At 34.0% G+C, this 13,621-nt stretch overlaps 1 protein-coding gene across 2 annotated transcripts in view; it reads left to right on the top strand.

The window, feature by feature from the left end:
- Positions 1-13,621, top strand: part of vir (VIR_N domain-containing protein) — a 346,195-nt gene that overhangs the window by 175,351 nt on the left and 157,223 nt on the right. For both annotated transcript variants that reach the window (XM_090377624.1, XM_090377623.1), the window contains exon 22: positions 10,430-10,576. In XM_090377624.1, coding sequence (XP_090233750.1) covers positions 10,430-10,576 — 147 coding nt within the window. The remainder of the gene's footprint in view (positions 1-10,429; positions 10,577-13,621) is intronic.

Here is a 13,621-nt window from a genome sequence, read left to right as displayed (position 1 = left end):
GGAAAAAGAAATGCGATTGGAATAGTAGGACTTTACTGTGATAAAGTCATACAAAATTATAAAAATAAACACACTACCTTTCATAGATAAATAAAAGTGTTGAACAAGGCGGTGGCAAAAAGAATGAAGATCAAATTTATATACGATAGACCAAGTGATGAGGCTATGTTGTACTAAGCTGAATAGTCTTGTATAAGGGAATGATCGTAAGCGTATCAGAGTATAGATAGCAAGAATCACCAAAAGTTTTGAGATAGAGAAAGATTAATAATTATAATCTGTAGTCCAAAAAGGTAGTAAGAATCCAATTTTGAAAGAATCTAATTTAGCAAGAAAGTACATCCAAGGATAAAGAACTAATTTAAATCCATAGATGAAAGAATGTGATATAATTCCATGGATATAAATAACATGGTGACTTTAGATCCAGTGGTGGTGTAGTTAAGAAACCAAATATAAAAGAAGGGGAAATAAGTCCATATAAATGAAGTAATTCCAAGGAAGCAAATAAATGGATGTCTATAGACTTAATAGTGGTGTAGTTAGGAGACTATAGAAAGTAATTTTTTAATAAAGATTAGTGGGAAAAATCAAGCCACTAAAATCTAAAGGCAGCTATACAATTTTAGTAGAAATTTCAGAGGTATAGTATGAAAGAATAGGAAATAATTTTGTGTATATGAAACTAGTTGAATCCACAGGTAGTATCAGGTGTGAATTTGCTGTTTAAAAAATAGTAAATAAATCCAAGTATAAAGGACTAGTTGACTTTATATCCAATGGTGGTGTAGTTAATAATCCAATTATGAAAGAACAGGAAACAAGTCAATGGGCATAAAACAGTTCAATCTTAAGATGGAAGAACATGAAGTAATTCCCTGGAATAAAATAATTTAATGTCTCTATACCTAATAGTGGTGTAGTTAGGAGATTGTATAAAGTGATTTATATAAAGATTAGAAAATTGAGAGATGGATTTTCAAAGGTATAATATGTTAACACACATTTGAAAAATCCGAGACTCAAAGGAATTATGCAAATTCTACATATAACATAAACCCAACCTTAAAACAAATTAGTAGAAGTCAACAAAGACTGAACATGGGTAGTGAATTATAAGTAATTTCATTAATGATTATTAAAACTAATCCAATGGATAAATGAGAAAAGTGAAAACTTAACAGTAGAAACTTAGTGAGTAAAGAGACCAAAGTAATTACTTACTTACCAATTAGTGGAATTCCACCAGATTATTTTACAACTATACAAATATGATTAGAACTGACCAGTTTATAGTAAATTATAACTGACCAATTTATAGTAAATTATAACTGAATTTGTTTATGATAAAATGGAAAACTACAGCAATACCCCGCATAGCACTGATAATTGGTACCGAAACTGTTCCGTGTTATGTGAAACCGTGCTGATTCAGGTATACAGTAATACCCCGACTTACGCGAACTCGGAGTTACGCGGTTCTTGATTTTTTCGTTTGGCAACGCTGCCGCCCACTATCTTCAAGGTCGTTTTTCATATGTTATCGATATACGGTGCGACGGCAGAGAATGAGAGCGAAAGATGAACAAAATTCAACTTTGCTGCTTTTATGTTTTTTATATCAGTGAAGGGGAAACACATTTCACCATAATAACGTAAAAACCAAAACAATTCCAACTATCGGTATAATCGCAAATGCAATTAGATCGATTTTACTACCAGTTTAAAACAGATTTCACTAGCAGAAACGCAACTGGATTTTTATTGTTTTATGGTAGTAACCCCTAGAAATGTGAGGTGTTAATAGTGTATCTCTGCCTTTATGGTGTTGTTTATTCAGTTGCTACATGCGCGCAGCTTTGTTTATGCGTATCAAGCGTGCCTCCTCGTTTTGTAATTGTGCTTTATGCCCTAAAAATGAGTAAAATACTTAATTAAAAGGTGTGAAAAGGAAGCGTCCTGGTGAAGACACTGCAGATTCAGAGAGAAAAAGAAAAGCAATTATCGATAAACAGAGGGGGACTGGATCAAAAATTCTTACCCGGGAAAATTTATAGTGGCCTCATACTACGGTTTATGGCCAAAATCACACCGGCCTTCGGCCCACTGGGGTTTCCCCGGTAAGGCTTATGGCCAGTCCGCCTCTGTCGATAGAGAAAAAATATGAAATTGTGAAACGCTTTGAGCGAAATGAAAGACCATGTGATATTGCACGTGCTACAGGCCTAAATGAAGCAACGGCGAAAAGCACATGACAATTGCAAACTTGACAGGTTGAAAATTGAAAAGGGCTCAATTGTAAAGGGCTTAAAAATTTTAGAAAACAAAGACTCCAACGAAGAACGCGTTATAGCTACAAAGCAAGGAATAAAAAAATTATTAGCTTGCTACGAAGAAATTCTGCTTGAAAAAAAGAAGGCGCTGTGTCGTCAGACGAATTTGTTAGATTTTATGAAGCCATCGACATCGAAATAACTTTTTTACGTAAGTCATTTGTTTTTTAATACATATTTTGTATTAATATGTATAAAGAACTGCAATTTTATTAATATTTTTCTTCTAAACTAGTGTTTTTGTTAGTCCTTGGTCCCAATTAAGCAAAATTTATATGTATTTATATGCAAAGTTGTACCCCGACTTACGCGAATTCGACTTACGCGATTTTCGTCGGACCCACCTATCGCGTAACTTCGGGGTATTACTGTAATTATAATGGGTTTTAAATGAATGCGTACCAGAGAAACAGTCAATAAACAAATTATAATAAATCTATAAAGAATTTGCGCTTGATAGCCAATTAAAAGGATTTAAAATAAAAAATACTGCAAAAATTTTATTAATGAAACGGTAGCATCATGAGAGATGAGAAAAAAGCTTTATTGTTTATTTCGGTATTTCAAAAATGAAGTTTGGTGAAGTCATTTCTTCTTTTTCTCGGTATACAAGTCTTTGTAGCATTGAATCCCATCTTATAAAATTTGCCGTATCTGGATGCTACATCCAACACTTGGATCTCCATTCATAATTGCCTCGCAGGCAATGTCAAGCCCCAAAAAACTTTCTTCAATTCTTCTGTTGAAAATTCTTTTGGTGCCATTTCGGTGTTATCCACTTCAGAACTGTTTTCCTCTTCTTCATATGCAAATTTCTTATCAATTTCAAGGAGAGTTGCATCATCTAAGTTATTTGCATGTGAGTCAATGCAGTCATGTACATTGACATTGTCCAAAGTTTCGAATCCCAAATATTTTCCAATTTCACAATGTCTTCAACAATTGTCTGAACTCGCAATTCAAAACCAATGAAATCATTTGCCAAATTGGGCAAAACATGCTGACCAACATAATGCATGTTGTTGGCAGTGATTTCTAACCAAGACACAGATATATTTTCGATTGTATTTAGAGGGGTAAAAAAATAAATTGTGAAATGAAAAGTTTGAAAAGCTATCACATCATCTCGTCAGGATGGAATTAAGAAAAGTGGAAACTGTTGCCACCGACTGCCTGAGGGGACTACTGTCATATGTGCAGCATATATGAGACAATACAGTTGGCATCGCAGCATATATGTACCCGTATCTAGGCTACGACAACACAGCGTATATGTAGAGTACGTGTCTAGGCTATTGAATGAGTTTTAATATGTACAGTAAATTTTCAACTTAAATTTAATTGAAAACCGTGTTATAGTGAAACCCGTGCTGTTTGAAGCTGTGCTAAGCGAGGTATTGGGTTCAAATTATATTTTTATGTATTTTGTTGGAAATATTGGAATGCCAGTTGGTAAGGTAAATACATCAAAGTTAAATTTATTTTTTTTTATCATATATGTCAATATTATATGGAGGTTAGGTATTGCTAAGAATATTATTGAAGTCAAAGAAGTTGACTATGTGATTAGTGGAGTTTTCTTTATTTAGTTTAAGTTCAATAGGGTAAATAGCTTTGGCTATAGGCTCAAAGTTAGTATTTAAAACTAGAATGTCATCTACATATCTGAAAGCTAAAAGGTTATGATTAGGATTGTTTATGGTGTATAGTTCTTCATAATAATGTAAGAATAGGTTGGATACTAAGCTAGATATTTGGGAACCCATGGGAACACCAATAGTTTGTTTATACGCAAGTTTGCCATCAAAGATATAGTTATTGAGTAAACAGAGATTTACATAGTTCCATGTATTATCATTTATGTTAAATTTATCCTTGTATCTGTGATAAAGTTGTTATAGCACAAATATCAGTAAATTATGTGGTATAGAGGTAAAAAGGTTGGTGAAATCAAATGTTTCTGTTTGTTATGGTAATATTAGATTTGAAGGTATTGATGACAGCTATTTTATTTATTACCCAAGTAGATGCTGAAATTATTAAAAATAGTTTTAAGTAGAGTGAAAAATTGTTTGGCTGGAAGGTAGCAGCCATTATTTTTGGAGCTGGTGATGAATCTGAAACCTACAGGTTGTTTATGGAATTTAGCAATCATATAGAGAAAGGGTAAGTGAATGCAGAAACCTATACTGCTATCTTGGAGGAGTACCTGAAACCCGTTATTAGGGATCACCACACAGACATCCAAAATCATCCAGACATCTGTCATGCCATACCTGACTCATTAATCTTTCATTTACTGAAACCATTTCATCAACTGGAATACTATTTTATCCTATGTAACTTTTTAAACATTACCTTTAAGGGATTACATATAATATTCATTTACACACACACACACACACACACACACACACACACACACACACACACACACACACACACACACACACATGGTCGCAGACAAAAAAAACTGCATAACCTTAAAATAAAGTAACATTTGTAGTGAAATGAATAAGATATTCTTTGATTACAGTCATTTTGTATGTCGCAAAGCAAAGGTATTGCATCAGCTGTTTCTGTAAATATGGCATTGGAAGGTATACTCACTCGTTAGTATCCTGTTTTGCGGAGGTGTAAGAAGCATGGCTCCATATGTTCAGTTGACACCAAGAAAAAAAAGTGTAGCTGTTGCTCTGTCCCAGGAAGGGCTTTCTATGCATGCTATCGCTAATAAACTAGGCTGCCACCAGTCAACAGTATCTCGGGTGCTGAAATTAAAGCATGAAACCGGTGATGTGAAGAGAAGACCTGGATCAGGCCGTAAGAGAGTGACTACGCCTTCCCAAGATTGATATTTGAAACAGCTATGCCTTCATAATAGCCATGCTAGTGCTCCTGGACTTTGAGATGACCTCTGGTGTTGAAACAAGTGCACGAACTATCCACTTGATTAGACCGGGGTTCGAGCCCGTCACCATCAAATACGGAGGATGCGGAAAGGTCAGGGAATGACCACCGCATATCCCGGAGCAATATGGCCTTAGTTGCTAATGCTCCTAAAAACCAAATAACAAACAAACAAACAAACAAACTATCCAAAGACGGCTTTCGGAATGTGATCTGCATGCCTATCGGCCCAAGAAGAAGAAGAAGCCTATGTTGACCCAACAAATGAGGAAGAAGCGACTTGCTTGGGCTAAAACTCATGTTTCATGGACAAAAGAGCAATGGGACTCCATCATCTTTTATAACAAATCGAAATTCAACCTGCATGACTCAGACGGAAAGCAATATGTCAGAAGACGAAAATCAGAGGCATACCATCCTGACTGCATAACACAGACTGTAAAGTTCCCCGCATGACAGATGGTCTAGGGATGCATAACAAGCAAAGGGGTAGGCCAAATTAAGTTTATTAACGGAATGGTGAATGCAGAAACCTACACTGCTATCTTGGAGGAGTGCCTGAAACCTGTTATTAGGGATCACCACACAGATGTCCAAAACTGCATTTTTAAACAAGACTCAGCAAAATTGGTAAGTTTTATGCTATTTAGATTTAATGATGAGTTTGTCTTCTTGTCTCACAAGGCTTAAAACATACTTACACCAATGTTTTCCCTTGTTGTACTCCCTTAAGGTGCAGTCATACCTCAGAAATTCTGGCATTACAGTGTTGGACTGGCCCAGCAACAGAGCAGATTTGAACCCTGTTGAAAATTGCTTGTACATAATGTTGTCTAAAAGTGCTCGGAAGAAGTCAACAAGTAAGATTCAGCTGCAGGAGAGCATTGTAATGGTGTGGTACCACAAAATTTGGTGACTGTATATCCAGAAGTTGATTAATTCTATGCCAGATTGTTGCATGGCTGTAATTGCAGCTCGAGGTGGAACAACAAAATATTGAGGACTTATTTTGCTGATTTGCAGTACATAATACTATTATGTTAACTTGTCATTTAAGTTTGTACACATAAATACAATAAAATGTATGTTTGGTTATCATGATTGTCATTTGCATGATTTCTCATATTGCCATTAATTACGCATTTTATCCTTTGGGAAGACATTTATGGCAATTAGGTATATCAGGTGGAGTCTTTTTATTGGATTTCATTCACAGAGATATATATCCCATCTAAAAAATGCATATCGAACATTTCTGCAACCCACAATGAAGCGCAAATCACATTATTTGCAACCAAATTCAAAAGTGATGCAGTTTTTTTGTCCACCACTGTATACACAGCTAAAAAACTAATTGAAACACAGAACTATTAATATAGGAATGAGCCCAGAGTTGCAAGCAACTCCAGACTCGTTCTCAACAACTTTTATTCATACATAATACAATTATGGGTGTTTCGTGCATTCCTTCTATCAGTGACCCTTGTCCGATAGTTCCCACCTTTCTTCCTTTTCCTTTTCAAATAAATTTTATAGTTATATGTATATATAAAATGTTTTAAGAAGTAATTATTCCATTATGCAATATTTCTGTTTATTTACTTTTTTCTGTACATTCTGAATTTCCCCCCCTACTGTATTAACCATTTTTATTACTTGTGTTGTTTATGATTAATCAGAATTTTTTTAAAAAATTTGTCTTTAAAAGATTTTAAAAAATAAATAAATAAAATAAAATCTTCATTAATCTATAAACAATAAGTAAAAAAAAAAAATTACCTTTAAAACAGATGTTCACACTATAAAAGATAGTTCTGCAAGTATTTATTTAATTGCCAAGCTTCCTTAATATATACAGCCAATCCCCAATTAACGTAAGAGTTGCATTCTGTGGAACACTACATAAGTCGGAATTTCCCTAAATTAGCATTTAAGGAAATTCCGCACTTGCAACTATGCAGGCTAAATTTGATTGAAGCAAAAAAGAAATGTTTGACGAACATGTAAATAGAATTATTCAATTTTTTTTCATCTCATGCACAGGAAAAAAATATTTACAAAAGTGTACAAAATTACAAAAATTTCAAAATTAGAAAATTACAAAAAGGGAGAGGAGACAGGCATAATGTCAACAAGTTTTACCTTTCGAGCATCGTTTCCAGAATTAACTCTCCAGCTGATAAGCATGCTACTGTGGAAGTTGAAGGCTGTTGAGAGGTTTTTTCCAACACATCACAAAATTTCTATGTGGCACCTCCGTGGCCAGGTAGGAAGGAGCAGCAGTGCGTAGCACACGCTTCTTGATTAGACTGGGGTTCGAGCCCATCACCACCAAATACGGAGGATGCGGTAAGGTCAGGGAATGACCACCGCATATCCCAGAGCAATATGGCCTTAGTTGCTAATGCTCCTAAAAACCAAATAACAAACAAACAAACAAAATTTCTCTGCAGCTGCAGAATTGGCACTGGCGACTTCACCACATACTTTAATGTTTTGGAAACCAGTGCGATGTTTGAACCTATTAAACCACCCGTTGCTTGCTGCAAACTTGGTTTGGGGTTTGCCATACTTATTGTTATCTTCATAAATATTTCTTGCTAATGGTCATTAGATTCAGGGGTACATGCTTCTGAATCTGATTTTCCATCCATATTATTAATAGCTTTTCCATCTTTGATATAACACCTGAACACTGTTTTGTGATCACTGTCGGGCGGACTGGCCCCTGTGTGAAATACGTTGATCCTTTAACATGTTCTTTTATGCGCGCACTGTTCCTTAAAATAGTATTCACACTGTTGAAGCAGTGAGACCTAATTCCGTGCAATAGATGACAAACTTTGTCTTGCTTCGTACTTCTCAATTAATCATCTTTATTTCAAAATCAGTTTTGTTTCCTAGCACTGCCAGCACTTGCACTTTCCATTAGTCCCTTTCCCTTCACCATTGTAATAAGTAAATAGGAATGAAGAGAAGATTCTGAAACTTTATTTGTTTTTTATATGATTGAAGATTTCAGTGAAGGGGGAACACATTTCACCATAATAACATAAAAACCCACACAATTCCAGTTATTGGTATTATCACAAATGCAGTAAGATTGAGTTTACTACCCATTTATGATAGATTCCACTAACAGAAAAGCCCAATAAATTGTAAAGTGCAAATTGTTTTATGGTAGTGACCTTGAGAATGTGTTATAGAAAAATATTACAAAACAAAGGCATTCAAAATTGATTCTTATAATGGAATATATGATAACGATGAAAGTGTAGTGCAATTTCCATTATAAAATGACCTTTTAGAGAGATAAATAGCTTAGTTATATAGCAAAAATTTCAACTTCCTAGGTCTTGAAACGAATTACCAAAAAAAAAAACAATGTGTTATTTGGGTTCACATTACAATATTTTTATGATACCTCCATTTGTTCCTATGGGATGCAAAATATGTTTCCATGATTTTTTTAAGTTTGCACTGGCTGGCAGAAACTTGCATAAAGTCGAATTTTTGTAAGTCGGGGAGTTCTTGTATATAAAGCCAATATACCTAAACTACTTGCTTTCATATCTAAGGGACATATGAGGGTGTTCCCATTAAGTAGCCAGAATTTTATGAAAAGATGGCTTTTTACTGTAGGAAAAGTTGATTTAATGAAGAAATAAGATCCAAAGTAAGTATTATGATCCCTCCCCAAGGATCTTCTTTATTCCTAATGACAGGAAATTCTGAAGTGAAGTTATTTTATAGAAAGAACACAAAATAACACTATAATACACATACTAAAATATATATATATTATTAAATAAATAAATGACTATTTATACTCTGGATGGCTGAGAGTAGGAGAGTGTACAACTTCATTGTGATGTATTGCAACCGTCATAACAATGACGTCATAACATAGACCACAATTTGGGAAATGCTGTTCTACAGGAAAAATTAACACTTTGCATCTCTTTCCATATGTGCATTTTTAGTTGTCAAACATGAAACTTACTTTTGGACCCTACCTGGTAATATAATGCACACAAATATAATTGGTACCTTTGATAAATAGTTTGTTGAGAGCACTTTTTTCTGTAATACTATAAAATTAAAATGATGGTTATTTAATGATCTCTCCTAGCATATATAAATTTTTTTCAAGGAGTGTTTATTTGTTATTGTTTTATTTATTTTAAATAATGATTTAATTTTTTTTCATACGGTATCTAAAATATATTTTTTAAATTTATGATGAATTAATAATTTCAATTACTTATAGAAGAGTTACATTGTCCATGAAATGAATTCAGAAATTGAGGACTTTTATCCTTTCATGTGCTTGGTGAATACAACTGCTATAAGTAAACTTATGGTTTTAATACTAAAGGTAGAAAAAACTTCCTTATTCATGGGTCACATTGAGTACAAATAACAGTATAGATAAACATTCCTTTTGGTGATGCTATTTATTGAAGAAATGGTGCCCATTGTGGTCACTCACAGATAGATCTTAAAATATTAAGACCATGGAATTTACTTATGACAATTGAAATTCAGGTGGCCCCTAAGATAATTCTTAACATGTTCACTGCCTTTGTGCATATAAGCATTAAATGGCACTAGAAGTGATGTGCCATAATGCATATAAGCAGTCATTCTTAAGTGGTCAGTAAACGAGTGCCAAAAAATTAAATGCATACGAGATTAATAACTCATTATTAGCACTGACTGAACTGTTTGCAGCAATCCTTGGTTTTTGTTTATAGTTATGGTTGTTATAGTTGATGTTAGTTTATGTACACAAATAAACTTTTTATAAAATTATAAGATTAATTCTGATATACAGCTCAGCACAAAAGTAATGTTTGCTTTTAGTTATGATTTCCAAACTTACTTTTCATCCAACATTTATAAATTTTCAGAATGCTGAGAATGTCAAAATGTTGAAAAACATCAACATTTCAAAAATTTCGGCACATTGGACTCTATCTCATATACAGGTGGTAGTGAACATGTTAAGTTACCGAACTGGACTAGTTTTGATAATTTCATAACAGATCTGCAAATTTTGCATAAGATGCAATTTAGTTTTGTATTGTATCACAGCTCTGGTTTATATTATTAAAATATTATAGAATATAGAATTTTTATTTATTAATAACATATTACAGTTATGAATTATATTTATTCCATAGAAAATATGTGATACCTTTCTTAAGCCGTCACATCAGTCACTTTCCCTTCTTGGACTATCTGGTTTACTGGTTGTGGCTACAGTGAAACCAGCCGTTAGAATATTGAAGTTTATGCTCTCTTATTTAATATCTTGCAGAGGACCAGAGGTAACGTTAACTTATTAAGTATACTGATAAAATTTAGCTTGTTTTTAGGCTCTGAGATACTGTAATCGTTGTTTTACTCATAAATAATTGTTGATATACAATTATTTCTGAGTATAATTAAAAGCTGTGGAGAATTTTATTTTTAGTTGTACATCTAAAGAAGTTTAAGTTAACCACTTAGCAGTTGAATTTTATTCCAGAAACAAACTGTTTTGTAAAACTTTGTCTATTTCTGGAATAAAGCCATTTGCAATAAAACAGTGTTTTATTGCAAACACACCTTTTATATTCTGCTTTCCAGAAAGTGATTGGCTTATGAGATTGTCATGAGCATGTGTGTCCATATCCATCCCCACTATAATAACATTTCTGTTTGCAGCCTGAGCGAAACCATATTTATCACACACTCACAATCCTTTCTCATCAGAATAGTTGAGCACCCTGATGGGATGTGTGTAAGTGACTCAGGTTCTGGATCTGTTAATCCAGAACTTGATTCTCTAAGAGAAATTTCCATTTCCGAATCACTTATTTGTCAGTTTTCATTATGAAAATTAATGTAATATTAAGCAGTTACCATCGTTACCCTCAGGTGAAAAGCTAAAATGTTATTTTTTTTTATTTTTATAAATAATAAAATGATAAAAGCAAACATTCCAATTCTAGTAAAAGAAACCTTCACCTATGAATTTACATTAAAAAATACCAAGAAAAGATTGTAAAAGTAAAAAAATGCAAAATTTAATTTCTGTATAATTCAAAAGTATAAAAAGAAGAAGTATACTGTAAGTAAATTAAATTAATTTGAAATTTTGATTAAGTCAACACATGTTGTTATAATAGGACCGATGGAGACTTGGTGCCATCCATAGATAAGAGCAGTGCTGTAGTCGTAAAATTAGTAGAAAGTATACTCTGTGTATATTACGTATGCAGAGAGTATACCATGCTTATTAATCAAATTCCAGTATATGGCATATACTTGTGTGTGTGTGTGTATATATATATATATATATATATATATATACACACCATATTTATCTTCTTATATATACAGCATACATATTAAAAATAATAAAACTATAAGTATTGCTTAAGAATCAAATTCTAATAAATTTATGTTTTAATTTTCAGTAAATCTTTTAATAATATTTGTTTCTTCAAGTCTTTCAAAAACCAGAAGGTATACGTTATTCACCTAAAAAAAATCCAGAAGGTATACCTGCATATACCCTCCACTGCAGCCCTGGATAAGTGGAGAAGGATTTTATTGTGGTGATACAGCACATTGATAGGGGGGCTGTCAACTTCTACAACGACAGATGGAAGTTTGTTCCAGCAATCGACCACTTGCTGGCTAAAGGCAAATTTCTGTACATCTATTCTACAGCTGTCTTTCCTCAATTTGAATTTGTCCCCTCAGGTGACTAATTTGGGCAAGAGGAAGAATCTCATCAGCATTGAGCTTGCTCAAACCATTCAAGGCCTTATACACCTCAATCAGATCACCTTCAGGTGCCTAGTCTCCAAACACTGCAATTTGCAGAACTTAAGTCTTTCTTTGTAAGAGCAACCCTTTGTTCCATTCCCCAAACACATTGCCCTTCACTGTACTCGTTCAAGAAGCTCTACATCCTTCCTAAAATGAGGCCTCTAGACCTATATATAGTACTCAAGGTGTGGCCTGACCATTGCCTTATACAAGGGGATAATCACATCCTTCCCTGCTAGAAAAATTCCTGTACATCATTGACAAGACACCATGAGCTATTCTTGCAGACCATATGCACTTCTCAGAAAACTTCATATCTGACTGCACAATTACCCCCAGATCTTTTTCATTCTCTACCACCCTGGGTATAGTACCACACAGTTGATACGTTACTCCGGGGGTTACTGCTACCCATATACAGTACTTTGCATTTGTCAATGTTAAACTTCAGTTGCCACCTCTCAGCCCATCTGCTCAACTTTTCTATATCTTGTTGCAGTAGCGTACTGTCATTAGTGTCATTAACAACCCTGCCAACCTTTGTATCGTCTGCAAACTTGGACGTTATGCCTGATATGCCTTCATCAGTATCATTGATAAATATAGAAAACAACAATGCACCCAACAGCGAATCATGAGGGGATTCCATAAATAACATTAGTCCATGAAGAGCAATATCCATTGATTACCACTCTTCTGCCACTTGACCATCCCTTTATACATAGCAGCAACTTGCCCTTAGTGCCATACTGCTCCAACTTGTACAGTAGGCTTCCATGTGCAAAGGTATCAAAAGCTTTCTTGAAATCCAAGTATATGACCTAAAAATTATTTTTTGCATCCAGTTCCTTTGTGACCTCATTGTAGCATCCAATCAAATTGGTCAGACAAGACTTCCCCTTAACAAACCCATGCCGTGTCTGAATTGTTACTGCAGTCTTGTCTAGATAATCCTGCAGTGCTTCTTGAGTATTTTGAGGAGTGTGTCAAAAATCTCTGTATATTGAATGGGCAACCAAGTATCATTCCCTCATAACAGGTGACTTCAGCTTCTTATAGATTTAAAATTATGGACTGGCAATATTATGGAAACAGTTTTTGAGGCATCTGGATGATCAAAAACTGGCAAAAGAAAAAAATTCAACAGTTAGAGACTATCGCAAGACACTGATTTATATGAATATTTTTTCCTATATATAACCAAACCATTTATGAGGGTAAAGCAGTTGAAAGCCAGATATGAGAAATTGTTAGCAAAGACCTTAAAAAAAAAAAAAAAAAAAAAAAAAAAGAGACAAAGGGTTCTCTTCATGTGTGAATACAAAAAAGAACAGACAGACCCCTTACTTGATCAAGATGGAAAAGTAATAGAAAGCTGAAATGGCAGACAGGTTGAATAGGTATTTTGAAGGGATCTTTACAGTGAAAAGCCATTCAAATCATGAGGGAACATTGACAAGGAGCCAGGCTGCTATAAATTAAGTGATATAACAATCTTGAAGAAGAAGAGTCTCGGAAAAACTTCTGAAGCTGAGTGAAGATAAAATTCCAGA

This window comes from Mastigoproctus giganteus, chromosome 7 (genome assembly GCF_048544385.1).
Source record: "Mastigoproctus giganteus isolate SK-2022 chromosome 7, ASM4854438v1, whole genome shotgun sequence".
Lineage (NCBI taxonomy): Eukaryota > Metazoa > Arthropoda > Arachnida > Uropygi > Thelyphonidae > Mastigoproctus > Mastigoproctus giganteus.
Note: the sequence above shows the minus strand (reverse complement) of the source record. Positions and strands in the feature narration are given on the sequence as shown.